Source organism: Mustela lutreola, chromosome 1 (assembly GCF_030435805.1).
Source record: "Mustela lutreola isolate mMusLut2 chromosome 1, mMusLut2.pri, whole genome shotgun sequence".
NCBI lineage: Eukaryota > Metazoa > Chordata > Mammalia > Carnivora > Mustelidae > Mustela > Mustela lutreola.
Genome location: NC_081290.1, coordinates 161,331,973 through 161,346,448, shown reverse-complemented (window position 1 = coordinate 161,346,448; position 14,476 = coordinate 161,331,973). Strand labels below are relative to the sequence as shown.

Here is a 14,476-nt window from a genome sequence, read left to right as displayed (position 1 = left end):
CATTCTCATTGTCTTCCTCATGAGGAATATCATGATTTACATAATAATAATAGTTATGACAGATGGGATCATAATCCCCCATCATCCTGTCACATCCTGTCACCCACCCTCTCACGTCTGATTTTTTTATCTGAATTGATTTTCAAAAGTAATTTTAAAATTTATACTTATTCTGTAAATAGGTAATATAATTACATGATACAAAATTCCGAGATACAAAAGACATCACTCATGAAAAATGACCCATTATTGGTCCTTGACTCCTACCTTACCAGCACCCCTCTGTGGAGGCAAACGATGTTAGCCTTCAGGTTCTTGGTGCCTTTCCAACAGCTCTTCATGCATATGCAAGCAATACCTAAATATGTATTCTTCCTCACACTTTCTTTTTTGTATGAATGGAAACGTAATAATTCTTTAGCTTGCTTTTTTAACTTACTATGTCTTGAAAATCATTCCACTTCAGAATGTCAAGAGCCTCCTCTTTCCTTTGAGCTGCAGACATCTTGTGATATGGCCACGCCCTGACACGTTCCACGGTTGCCTATTGGTGGATGTTTAGTTGACGTCAGCCTTTAGCTGTCACAGCAGGGTGGCAGGACAGAAGCTTAAAAACAACGTGTTCTGTAAATATACAAGTATATCCATATGAGGAAAATTCCAGAAGTGAAATTGCTTTGTCAAACATTTATAGTTGCAGTTTTCGAAATTATTCCTAGACTGACTTCTGTAGACATTATACCAATTTAGAGTCCTGTCAGCAACATAGAAGGGTTCCTCGTCACCTGCACACCCCAAATTGTGCATTATCAGCCTTTTTAATTTTCGCCAATCTGATAGGTGGAGAGTATTTTCGTGGTATAGGGTTTCATTTTGGTTTGGTTTTATTTCTCTTGTTTTGTGTGAATCTGAGCTTCTTTGCATTCTTTAGTAGCTGTTTGTATTTTATGTTCTGCAAACTATGGTGAAGTATTTTGGGTACATGTTTCTGCTGCGTTTGCTCTGTCTGTAATATTAGTTGAAATACATCCTCCAGTTTCTCCTCTGTCTTTTGACTTTGCTTCTCATTTTTTATTTAGTTCTGCTGATTTTTTTAAATGCAGTCCAATAAATTAATGCTGTATTTCATGACTTCTGGATTTTATATTATGATTAAAGGCCTTCCCTACTCTAAGGCTGCAAATAACTAATTTTAGAGTTTCACTATTCACCACTAAATCTGATTCTTTGAAATTTATGAGTATAAAATGTGAGGTATAAAGTCAATTTTTTTTTTTTAGCCACATAACTACTCAGTTTTCCCTGTAACATTTAGTGAGCAAACCATCTTTTCTCTACTGATTTGAAATGTCAGCCTCATTATAAAATCAAGTTCCTGTATGTCTATAATCTATTTGCAGACTCTCTGCGCCCCACCATTTCTTTGATCTCCCTGGGTGTTCATGCACTAGTGCTCTGTGGTTTTTAACTACTGTAGATTTTAAAGGCTTTTCTTTCTTAGTTATCCTTTTCAGAATTTATCTGGCTACTTTTACTCATTGCTCACTTGTGGATTCACTTGTCTGGAATCTTACTGCTATTTTTACTGGGATCATGTGAAACTTCTGGACTAACTTTGGGAGGACTGATGGCTTTTTTATGTCGAACCTTTTTTGCCAAAAACATGGGCTGCCTTCTCATGTGTTCAAATTTAAGATATTTTGAAGGACTGAATTTGTAGTTGTGTTCTTTCTGTTTAAAAATACTGTTTGAAAACAGTATTTTGCTAATATATACTTAATCTGTGTACACGTAGAAATTTTTCAAAGTACTAGAAGCTTAAAAGAAAGATACTTATCACATCACTCAGAAGTAACCACTGTTAAGGTTTAGTTATAGAATAAGAAAAGCATATATACATTTTATAGAATTGGAAAAGTGTCGTAGGTACCATTTTGTGACCTGCTGTTTAATTTAATATACATGATGAATATTTTTTTTTCTTTAGAGAGAGGGCGTGTGTGAGCAGGGGAGGGACAGAGGGAGAGAGAGAATCCTCAAGCAGACTTCCCACCGAGTGCAGAGCCCTGTGCGGGTCTCTGTCTCACGCCCCTGCAATCATGACCTGAGCTGAAATCAAGTTGACACTTAACCGACTGAGCCACCCAGGTGCCCTAATTATCATTTTTGATGGCTATTTATACCATTGCATCCTACGAATGTGCCATAATTAAGCCTTCTCTTACTATCGAATATTTAAGCCGTGTCATTATTTCTGGACAGGTAATCATCAAAGTTCATTATGAATTTCATATGAAATCATTTAGCTTCTCTCAATATAAAATGCAGTTTTATTGTTAAGAATTGTACTGAGCGTATGTGTACAGATAGCTTTCCAGTTATTTAGGATACATTCTCATATCCTTTCTTGAGCTCTTTTGGTTAAGACCAGGTATAGGATATATTTTCTAGAAGCATACATTCTGTAGTCAGAGGACGAAATTCATTACAGTTCTGATGTCAAACAGTCCACAATATGCAGTGCCACGTGCAATAGGAGGACTGGGTATTTGCACTATTTTTAATCCTTAGCATAATTAATATTAGATAGTCCTTAGTTCACTTATTTTTCTCTTTTTATTTTTTATTTCTTTATTAAGAATAAATACTGTTTTTTCTTTCTTTATTAAGAGATCCTACCTACTCTATGGAAAGCATAAAAGTTCTGTTCAGTAAGACTCTTCTTAAATCAGTGGTCTCATTCAAAAAAAGAAAAGGTTTGACACAGCTGTTGAGCATTAGGGCACCATGATTGCTGACAGGGCAGTAAGCAGAGAACTGGTGAGCGAGGCCCTCTTCATACCTCGACCCCGGCAAGGTGGGTTATTGACCTTGCCCAAATTTCCTCAGTGAGTAAGAAGCCATTGATACTATTTCCTAACGTTATTTAAGATGTTTCTTTAAGGCATCTGAAACTGATTACCAACTAATGACCCCGAGCCTCCCATTCCCAGTGTCATGTCACAATATTCATGAATACTTTCATGATGATCATTAGGGGTGCCATCGGTTAAGGGCCAGTTCTTTATCAGAGGGAAGCAGAACATATCCATCCTATCTGGCAAATGGTAGACCAAGGCACAGAAAGAGAATTACTTTTTAAAACACAGCTCTTTGTGTTAAGAGAAACCAGAAGGCCAACTAAGTAGAACACCAGCAAAGTTGGGGCCCCAGAACAAAATTGTTTAGAAAAAAACTAATCTTTGGTATTTCAGGAAAATCACTGAAGTAATCATTATAAGAAAAAAATGACACGACCCTGGGGGAATCACATTGTAGTCACTATAGTTCAGTTTGATTCCTAATTAGGCCCTAGTGAAACTCACATCTTTGACAGGCAACCTGGTGACCCACAGCCTTCATTTGTAGTCTCCAAGGCAAAGTCATAATTGATTCCATAGAATCTGGGGTGGTTGTTTTCTTTCTCCCTGACCAATTACTGTTTGAGGTGATCTTGTTTGTTTGTCTGATTTGGCTTATTTGGTTTTAAAAACAATTAGAGTCTTGGGGTACCCGGCTGGCTCAGGCAGAGGAGTGTGCAACTCTTGATCTCAGGGCTGTGAGTTTGAGCCCCATGTTGGGTGTAGAGATTACTTTAAAAAATAAAATCTTTTTAAAAAATTAAGAATAATTAGTCTTTCTGAGAATTTGGTTCTATGATGTTTCTTTAACCAGTACAGATTTAAGATAAATAATAGCGAGTGGCTTCCCCATAAATATATTAACAATTGAAAAATACTAGAGGGGCGTCTGGGTGGCTCAGTGAGTTAAGCGTCCAGTCTTCTTGATTTCGGCTCAGGTCATGATCCCTGTGTCATGAGATCAAGCCCTGCGTTGGGCTCTATGCTAAGCAAGGAATCTTGCTTAAGATTCTCTCTCTCCCTTGGGTGCCTGGGTAGCTCAGTCGGTGAAGCATCTTCCTTCAGCTCAGGTCATGATCCCCACATCCTGGGACTGAGTACCCAATCAGGCTCCTGCTCAGCAGGGAGTCTGTGTCTCCCTCCCCCCCCCAACCCCCGCTTGCATGCTCTCTCTCTCTCAAATAAATAAATTAAATATTAGGGAAAAAAGTGTCTTTCACTCGCTCTCCCTCTATCCCTCCCTACCCTTCACATGCTCTCTCTCTCTAAACAGAAAGAAAGAAAGATAAATATAAAAAAATTAAAAGCCCATACGTGCAGTCTTTTAAAAAGCAATAGGAAAGGAGAGAATAATTTGAAATGAAAAAACAAAAAAACACTATCTATAGGCATTTCCCAGTGTGACTGCATGGGCTCAGCCTCGGTCAGACTTCCCTGGGACTTTTTCCCCTCACCTTCATGGAGCAAGGCACCCACGCTTTGCAGAGAGGGGGACCATGCACATTAAAAGCTTAAAATGGTTTAAGAAGCATATCAACCAAACAGTGAATGAATCCAGTTCAGATCTTGACTCAAACAAGCCACTTCCAAACGATTTATAAGACATCAGGAAATGTAAGCACTGGATGTTCAGTGAAATGAAGGAGTTATTTCTTTTTGTAGGACTTATAATGGGAGCGTAGTTATGTTTTGAAGTGAGTCCTTGCCTCACTGAGGTAAACACTGAAATATTTATGAATGAGATGATATAACATCTGATCGCTGCCAAGTGATCCAGTGAGGGGCGAGGAATGTGACTTAGGTGTACATAAGGAAGCAGACTGGCCGTGAGTTACCATTATTGACACTGAGTGGTACACACATGGGCATTCTCTTCACTTTTTTACACGTTTGAAATTTTCCATAATAAAATGTAAAAAAGGCTTTGCCCCCTCCAAATAGCTTAATATTTGAATATTTAATAACTTTTAACACTAACTTTTTAAACTTACTTGGATTTCCATTTCATGAAATACCTATTTATCCTTTGACTATTTTAAAAAATTGAACTACTCGTTCTTTTGTTTATTTGTAAAAGTTTCTTATATATCAAAAATATTTGCCATCTAACATATGTCCAGCAGATAGTTTTAGCTCACTAAGGATGCTTTCTGCCAAATAGACTCTTCTGTTTTATCTTTATTATTATTATTTTTTAAGATTTTACTTACTTATTGGAGAGACTGTGTAAGAGAGTATCAGAGAGAGAGCACAAGCAGGGGGAGTGGAAGAGGTAAGCAGGTAAGGTAAGAGGTAAGCTCCCCGCCAAGCAGGGAGCCCCATGGTACTCTGTCCCAGGACCCTGGGATCATGACCTGAACTGAAGGCAGATGCTTAACTGACTGAGCCACCCAGGCATCCAGAAGCTTGCTTTTATTTATTTATTTATGTATTTATTTATTTTAAATACTAAGAACCCATCTGTGTTTTTATGTTGTCTTACTTCATGCCATAGCTTTTGTGTGTGTACGTGCATGTGTTTGCTATGTGGACTTTATCTTTTTTAGAGCAGTTTTGAATTCACAGCAAGATAAAGAACATACAGCAGAGCGGTGCCTACCACTGATGGACTCACGTTAGCGCATGACCATTGCCCGGAGCCCGTAGTTGACGATTGAGTCCCCTCTTGCTGTTGTACGTTCTGTGGGTTTGAACAGATGTATGGTGACAAGTATTCACCATTGCAGTATCATCCAGAATAATCTCACTAATAATAATAATATCCAGAATAATCTCACTAATAATCCTCTGTCCTCTGCCTATTCATCTCTCTAAGCTTCTGTTTTTATGGAGCAAAACTCTAAATTTTTAATCAAACCAGGGCTCACTGAATACCCATTCAGAAGCTCTAAGCAATACCCACCATAAAGGTCTCGTATCTTTTTTAATCCTCCTCAGTTACATTTTGCTGCAGTCACTCCCTCTCTGCCTGTCCTCCAGCAGCCCCGCTCCACGGTTTGAGAGGAGGCTGTGTGCTTTGTGCTGTAAGGGCACACGCCTGTCTTCCATCCCTGCATCCTGCCTGCAGCCTGTCCGTTCGGAGATTTGGTGTTGATGCAACACTGCAGACTCTACCCCGGATTCCAGTTTTGTCAGTTGTCCCACTATATATCTCATACGGAGCAATTTCTCGTACAGAACCCCGTTGGGGTCACGTGCTGCTTGGGCCACACCCCTTTATTCTTCTCTAATCTAAGTAGTTTGGCCTTTCCTTCATTGCATTGTCCTTCATTGCATTGACCTTTTTGAAGATTACAGGCAGTTGGTTTGTAGAATTTCCCTTTGGGTTTGTCTTACACGTCCTTGTGCTTAGGAGTTATAGACTTTTGTGTCATGTTGTGTCTTCTTTTTTTTTTAAGATTTTATTTCTTTATTGGGTGCCTGGCTGGCTCAGTGGGTGAGCCTTCGGCTCAGGTCATGATCTCAGGGTCCTGGGATCAAGTCCCACGTCAGGCTCTCTGCTCTGTGGGGAGCCTGCTTCCTCCTCTCTCTCTCTCTGCCTGCCTCCCTGCCTGCGTGTGATCTCTGTCTGTCAAATAAATAAAATCTTTTTAAAAAGAAAGATTTTACTTATTGTCCCCATTTCACAATAAGGAAGTTGAGGTATGAAAAGATTTTCTGCGCAAGATCACCCATGAAGTAGTAGAGGTAGGATCTGAACGCAGGCTGTCTCTGGGTCATGTGCTCTTCTCCAGTGTCTGAAGCTGCTTATTCATCTTTTACTGTATGAATTCTATCTTTGCCTGTAGATGTAGTAAGCCTTTCTCTTCCTGCGAGGAGATACACGTTTAGAGATTTTCCTTTCATACTTGGATGGTCTCGTTTCATGGATACCTCAGGATGTCTAATTAGCAGTTAGAGATTCAGATTTAGAACCTGAGAGGGGAGTCACAGGTCAAGATGGGGTTGAGAAGTCCCAACCCCTGTCTTGTGGGAGTACATTCTGACTGCCCAGTGGTCAGTGTTCTGTGATCCTGTCCTTGTTCTTGGCTGGTAGGTCAATGCTGGAGCCACTTCTGGAGCGCAGGGCTTCATCAGGTGCCAGAGTTGAAGATCTGCCCCTCAAAGAGGACAGTGAGAACCGGATCAGCAAGTTCAAGCGAAAAGACTGGAGCCTCAGCAAGTCCCAGGTCATTGCAGAGAAAGCGTCAGAACCTGATCTGATGGTAAAAAAAAAAACAAAACCCAGCAACAGGGGGTCAGGGTTGAGGGGGCGGGTGTGGCAAGCAAACAAGGGCCAGAGGTTCGCTAGTGCTGTCCTTGCAGCCACTTGCCACTCGCCGCAGAGCCCTGAGTCACCAGGCGGAAGTCCGGCCGGCCGTGCTTCCTCAGGACCTGGCAGCCTGTGACAGCATTTGATCTTACACTGGGCTAAAAAAAAAAAAAAAAAAGCACAAAGGGCAAATTTGAGTGTCTGAACCAGTAGTGGTGCAAGATCTTGTACTCACAATGTAAACTGTGGGCTGATGCTCAGAGCTGTGGTTCTCACCACCATGTTCCATGAGTCAGTGCATTGTCATTTCTCTTCTTTTAACTTAAAAAGAAAAGTGCTTTTTCTTCTTCCATGAGCCACATCATGTTGTTAAGTGCGGCCAGACCAGCCTTCCCTGAGAATCAGGGGTGGCTCCTTTCCAACCCAGACAACACAGTCTGACTGTGGTCAGACTTAGGCTTATGGCCAGCCAGGAAAGAAAGTCTGCTTCAGTGACGCCCTGTCAGGGCCTTCGCCGGCTCTCCACCTGACAGGGCGGGAAACTCAACAGTGGCCCCTGGAGTGGGTCTCTCTGACAAGTCGGTGCTCAGCAGGCAAGGTGTTGGGACCATTGACAAGCTTAGCCTTTCTCACGTGAGTCTGTTTTGCTGTGCCCCACCCCCCACCAGAGCCCAGCCCGAAAAGCACAAAGACCAAAGAGTCTCCAGTTGTCGGACAATCGGCTGACGCCATTTCATGGTTCTTCACCTCCTCAGTCGACGCCCCTGAGCCCACCTCCACTCACTCCTAAAGCTACCAGGACCCTCAGTAAGTTATATATATATATATATATATAAACACATACACACAGAGAGAGAGAGATTTAGAAAGATACAGACATATACTTTCTCTTCGCTTTAGTAGGGAACAGAGTATGTATATGGATCTGGGCAATATTTAGCTGGAACAGCCACACAGTATATGAGGCTATTATAAAGCTGGCTCATTCCATGGTGGTGGGTATAGCAAAATTAGAGTCCGACCAGGAGTCTTTGAGTTGCTAGGACTCATTACCCTTCTCTATAGAGTGACCCAGAGGGTCTCAAACTCCTTTTCCATTTATGAAGGTATAATGAAGTAGAGCCAGATGGGGACCAGACAGGAAGCAAATAACTTAAAAACTACTGGGTAGGTAGCCTGTACTTGGTATTGGAAAGGGTCCCAAAAAAGGACAAGAAATAGGCCTGTTCCAAATACTGCTTACAGTCAGGCCTGGAGAATCAGCAATGCGCAAGGCCTGAGAAGAATTCGAAGGTACCCTTGGTACAAAGAATGGAGGGGTAAGTCATCATGCCCATGGGCCATGGGAGTCAACCAAGAGCTAGAGAGATAATGCAGTAAGTTTTCCTGGAGGAAGTGGATATTGCATCCTTTAAGTGATCAAACTGAGACAGCTCAGTTAAATTTAACCAGTCTTTATTGACTGCTTACTTTGTGACAGACATTTTTTCAAAGTAATTGGGGTAGATCAGAAGATAGAGTCGTACCTTAAGTTCTAGAAAATGTCTTCATCTCCAGCTTAATAGTAAAAATCCTAAGCAAAAAAAAAAAAAAAAAAGGGATTTTTACTTCAGAACTTTTCATGAAACCTTCTGGTGAGTAAACAGTGCTACATTTGTCCTGAGGGCCAAGAGGCTGTTTCCATTCTGTCCACAGAAGCTATAGAATATCGCCTTAGCCATTCGATTGGCCAGGTTGGTTTAGGTGTTAGAATGGCAAGCAGAGGTTCTATTAAGATTCCTTGAATTCTTCTCTCTGCCTTCATCTACTTTGTATTGTTTCTAGGCTCCCCGTCTTTGCAGACAGATGGGCTGATGACTACTACTGTCCCGCCTCCCCCTCCCCCAAAAAGCAAGCCCTACGAGAGTGGCCAGAGGAACTCCGGAGAGGTAGGGAACAACTGCACTGGGGTCAGAGCGCCCCGCTCCCGGGAGCACAGTGTTGGTTTTCCAAGCTTTTTGCTAGGGACATTTCCCAATAGATTTGTCACTGTAATCACTTCTTGACTCATGCCTGAAACCATAAAACATAAAAGCGAGTTTCTTTTTTTTTTTTTTTTTTTAAAGATTTTATTTATTTATTTGACAGACGGAGATCACAAGCAGGCAGAGAAGCAGACAGAGAGAGAGGAGGAAGCAGGCTCACTGTTGAGCAGAGAGCCCGATGTGGGGCTCGATCCCAGAACCCTGGGATCATGACCTGAGCCGAAGGCAGAGGCTTTAACCCACTGAGCCACCCAGGCGCCCCATATAAGGGAGTTTCTAATGGGAAGTAATGAAATGCAAGCAGACCTTTTTGTCAGATCAAAGGTAGAGCTCTTCTCTGTACCTCACCCTCGGTACAAGTGAGTGAAATCAGTGAGTTCTGGTTCACATGTGAAGACTGTACTCCTTCTGGATGAGTGACAGTCATTCTGGAATGGCCTCGTCCTGCATTCTTCAACAAATATTGAGCGCCTTCTGTAGATACACCAAGAACCCAGATGTTGGGGAGATAACATTTTGGGGTATCTCTGATTAACCCAAGGAGAACAAGGGAAGTTAAATGAGTGTTGTTTCCCTTCTCTCCTGGCCAAGGCTGCATAGATAGATCAGTTAGAAGCTAAAGCACTGTGTCGGAAATGTGGAGGAGAACCAAGTCAGGAGGAAAGATGGGACTCATTTGACTCTCATTGTGTCTGTTCCCTCAGATTGCCCCTCCGCTGCCGGTCCGCAGAGAAGCCAAATGCCCACCTCCACCTCCTCCCAAAGCCCGCAAATCTGGCTTCCTTGCTTCTGAGCCCGGATCCCACTAAGGGTCTTGCCAGGTCTCCAGAACTCTGAACACCTTGAACAGCTGACGCCTAAGAGGAGGCCCTTTCCTCGCTCCCCGGGGCTCCTTGCTGACCCCCTTCCTGATCTGGGGTCAGCTGTGCTGCCTCCAAACTGGTGGTTCTTTGAAAGGCTACTGTGAAGCCTAAGCACTGCCCCCACTCCAGTCCGCATGAATTCCAGAATTGGTCGTGTCCTCTGTCTTTCTCAAAGGAGAGATCTCCCTCACCATTATTAAATTCAGCCTCCAGCCCAGAGCTGCTGCAGCCTACAGACTCCTGGCTACGTTCTTCTGTGGAGGTCGCAGAGCAACCCCAGGAACCTGTACCTTGGAAGGATTTCTTGCTTTGCTTGTGAAAAGCTCTGCTTGAGACTTGATTTTCTCACGTGGACACACCATGTCTCGAATAACATTGGAAAAGACGCGCCTCGAGTACTTCAGTAGTTGAAATAATTCTACCTTTCTGATGTCTGCTTATGTCTTCTTTAAGGAAAAGAACATCTTTGTAATGAAGATTGGTAACTTTCACGTATGAACAGCTATCATTGGTGAAAAACCATGGACTCGACTGTGGGGTCTGAGCTCCTGCCACCCCCCCTCCCCCACCCCAGACGTGTGGCACAGGAACCCTCCTGGGAGTCCCTCACACTCTCAACTAACCAACCCTCACCACACCATGTCACTCCTTCCTGCTACAGACTCCCTTGAAGCTCTTTCTTTTAACTCTTCTTAGCTCACATCACTGGACAGAAGGGACTTCGAAGCCCGGGTTCAACAGCTTCTCTTCCAGATCCCATTTGGTTGGCTCAGCGGCCCGTCTCTGCCACCTGATTTTACCCTGGAGAATATAGTGCAATATCTCCCTTTGATTATTTATTCCTCGTGATTGTGGAATTAATTTGATTACATGTTCATGGTACTAAGTCCGTAGTCCTTTCGGAAGAAGAAATGGGCTGATTCAGATGATGGGATATTACATACACCTACACGAACCCCACAAAGTTAGAGACATTTTGAGCTAGAAGGGCCCTAACTAAAGGTCATACAAACAACCCCCTCGTTCTGTAGACAAGGAAACTGAAGCTAAACACAGAACATCTGCCTGCAGATTCTTACTAACAACCCAGCTCGCTAATTGAGGCTCTATCCGCAGGTAACACTTAGATCGAGAAGACAACCCTGACGAACTCCGTGATGAATTCCTACCTTTAGATGGGACAACAGTGGAAATGTCCCAGATGTTTCTATACTACTTTGACATAGATGGCAAAGTAGAAAGCTTTTTGTGGGTCCCCTAGGTCAGCATGTGGGGAAGCTCACTGGGGTCCCTTCCGTAACTGGGCCCGGTCCTCTTCCCCACCCACCCTGCCCTGAGGTAGAGAAAAGAAAGAGAGTTCACCTCCAAAGACCCGGATATGCTGGCCTGCGTCTTGGTATACGTATTCCAACACCACCCCTCTTAGAAGAGCCCTACTTGTGCTTCATAGAGGCAGGGACATACAGACCTCAGAGGCATGGCCAGCGTCCCACAAGCAGTAAGCGTGTGGATTTAGAAGTGGTGAGGGAAGGGCCGCTCTCCGCTTCCACTCAGGGCAACCTTCAAGGGGCTACACGAGAGAGAAGCCGGGTTTTGAAGTAAACCTTTTGGTCTCCAGCCATCCCAGCTGGGTCACCTGTTAACTTTGCAGACTCCCTCAACTGCTTGCCTTCCGAAATGGGGATGAGGACCTGCCACACCGATAAGGTTCAATGAGATTGACTGTGTGAAGCAGTAGGTATGAAGTGGTCTTTCCTTTCCTCTGCTCGGCCTGAGTAAGATCTGGAATTCTCTTGAGAGCATTATTGATCTTCTCCCCCACCCCGAGGTCATTTGGAAAGTGAGTACAAGTTAACTGAGCACATACAGTCCGTTTTAAAAAGATGACATCTTTTGGAGTCTCTTACATAATTATTTATGACTAAAGGAGAAATGTTAATAAGAACCAAAAAGGATTTTCATGGAGAGAACGCAACGACGAGAAGGAATGGAAAGGTTCTACGGGCCTTCTGTGGAGCCCAGAGCAGCTTCTGAAGTTGCCTCGCCCACTGGCTAGTGAGGATCTGTAGGCCTCCCTGACCCTATTTTTCAGTCTGGCCTTGGAAATAGAAAGATGTAAGCTGGTCGCAAAAATGCCAAACCGCAGGCATGTCCCTTCAGAGCAGTGCAAGTGAGTTCTGCGGTGTGGGCTTCGATCAGGGGCTGGGGAAGTCGGATGCGCCAGTGCACGAATACCTACCCTTTTTTAACAGAACATATTTTTCCATCTGATCCCCCTTCCACCTTAATGGAAATACTGGGTCTCTCCTGCCCGAATAGAAAGGATTCTAGGTAATGGTGTGGATTCCAGATTGCAGGGAACATGGGGGAAGCCACTGGGTCAGAGGCACGTTTGACAAAAGGTGATAAATCCTGTCCTGAAGTCAAAGAGGAAGACTGCAAAGAAATGCCTTATGATTACCTTACATATGGGAGAGATAAGGGTCCGGGAATAAATGAGGAAAGAACTGGTCTTTATTTTCTTTGTTAAGAACTCCGGAGTATATTGAAAGGCATTGAAAGTAGTCCTCAAACTGTCACAACTGCGTGGTTATTATTAGTTTATGGAATTCTTTTTTTTTTTTTTTTTTTTTTTTTGAGTCCCTTATTTTCTCTCTCTCTGTTCTGGTGACTTGTCTTCCTTTGAGATTTTTTTTCCCCCTAAGAATCACTTTATTCAACATTTATTAAGCTTTTATTGAAATCCAGACACCATACAAGACCCGCAGGATATGGCAATTCAGTGTGTCCAGTGGGAACAGCCTGGTATGCAGAGACTATATTGTGCTGTGTGGTTAGCAAGAGAGTGGGATTAGGGGAGAGCGAACCCCTCAGTAAGGCTGCTGGGCCATGGGCCTCCCCTTTTCCACCTCCCATCTGGATTCCAGAATTGCAGTCAGGGAGACCCATGAAAAATGCAGTCACCCTGCAGATCCCTGAGGCTAACGAGAAATAAAGAGGAATTTGAGATAACAATCACCTTTGTTAACTTTTTCCATGCTGTGGGAGGCCTTCCCCTCTACTGGCCCCCAGATCAGGGGGTGATTTCTCCCTTTAAAATTGAGGCATGTCTTAACATACATATGGTCAAGTGCACAAATCCTGGGAGTATAGATGGATGAAACTTGACCGAGTCCTACACCGTGTCACACCCTCAGATCCAAATCTAGACTGCCTCCAGAGCCCCGGAAGTTTCCCTTATGTCCATGCTGTCCTTCTGCAACAGGCATTTAGAAGGTTATTCATAGCTGTAATTTCCTTCCTCTTGCTGGTGGGGTATAATGAGAAAAGGGGGAAACCCCACCATCAACACAAAACGGGACAGTCAAGACCATGGACCTTTTGGCAAGTCCATTTATAGTCCGTCCCTGGGCCTCATTTTTCTCATGTGAAGCATCTATATCCAAGGCTATGCGATTTTTAGAATCCTTGCGCCCTCGCTTTCTTTGATTCTAAGTGAATGAGAAAGGGAGTCTGAAGGCAACGAAGTTTCCATACAGTGGATTTTAGGTGCACATGCTGTTGGCCGAGTGGGATTTTAAAATTAGTTGGCAAAGGTAAGTTCCTCTTCGGGTGGGTGGAGCGGGGAGCCTCCAGTTCTAACCTACAAAAGGAAAAAGGTAGTTTTCCTTTTAAGTTGATTATTTCAGGCTGATTCTTATAATCCAGCCAGTGCTGATCTCCCACAAACGCTGCCCCAAAACTCGTCTTTTTGTCAGATTTTGTAAATTGTTCATCCAGACTTTGTCAAGGCTCTGTTGCCAGGATTTTGTAAACTTTGGGTTTCAAACATGGACCATTAGGAAGATGTGCATCGAGGTAGAAAAATTTTGTTCAGATTTGCTGTTATTTATTTTTTAAATTAAAAATGAAAATGTATTTTGAAGTTTATCGTGTTTAGTCTGTTATTACCCTTATGTGAACGAAACGAAATCATTCCTGAACTTCCCTTTATCGACACCTCCTTTGCAACACGTCACACCCAGTCCCTCTAGCCTCCTGTCATTATAGGTCCTGTCGGTTTAGACTCATGCCGTGGGGTCATGGGATCATCGTTGCATGGGAGCAGGAAGAACTTGTGCTCTTCCCTCACTTCCGTCCACCTCCATCCATCCATCGGGCATCAGAGCTGATGGCTTCTGACAACAGTTCATTTAAACAATGGGCTGTTTCTTCACTCGTTCACTGCAAAGGGAAATGAAAGAGGAGTAGCTACTAACTTACCTGGGAAGGATAGAAACTGATTCTCAAATGAGGCTGAACATTAGTATAACCTGGAAAGAGGCCACACCCCAGACCAATCAAATCAATTTCCAAGAGAGGGATCATGACCCAGCCACCATATTCTTTTTACATCTCCCCAGTGTTATTCCAACCTTTGGCCAAGGCTGAAAATAG

At 43.2% G+C, this 14,476-nt stretch overlaps 1 protein-coding gene across 2 annotated transcripts in view; it reads left to right on the top strand.

Moving 5' to 3' along the window:
- DOCK5 (dedicator of cytokinesis 5) overlaps positions 1 to 13,964 on the top strand; it is a 212,618-nt gene extending 198,654 nt beyond the window's left edge. For both annotated transcript variants that reach the window (XM_059177750.1, XM_059177759.1), the window contains 4 exons: positions 6,937 to 7,105; positions 7,821 to 7,959; positions 8,977 to 9,080; positions 9,881 to 13,964. In XM_059177750.1, coding sequence (XP_059033733.1) covers positions 6,937 to 7,105; positions 7,821 to 7,959; positions 8,977 to 9,080; positions 9,881 to 9,985 — 517 coding nt within the window. In that variant the 3' untranslated portion in view covers positions 9,986 to 13,964. The remainder of the gene's footprint in view (positions 1 to 6,936; positions 7,106 to 7,820; positions 7,960 to 8,976; positions 9,081 to 9,880) is intronic.
- The last annotated feature ends 512 nt before the right edge of the window (positions 13,965 to 14,476 follow it).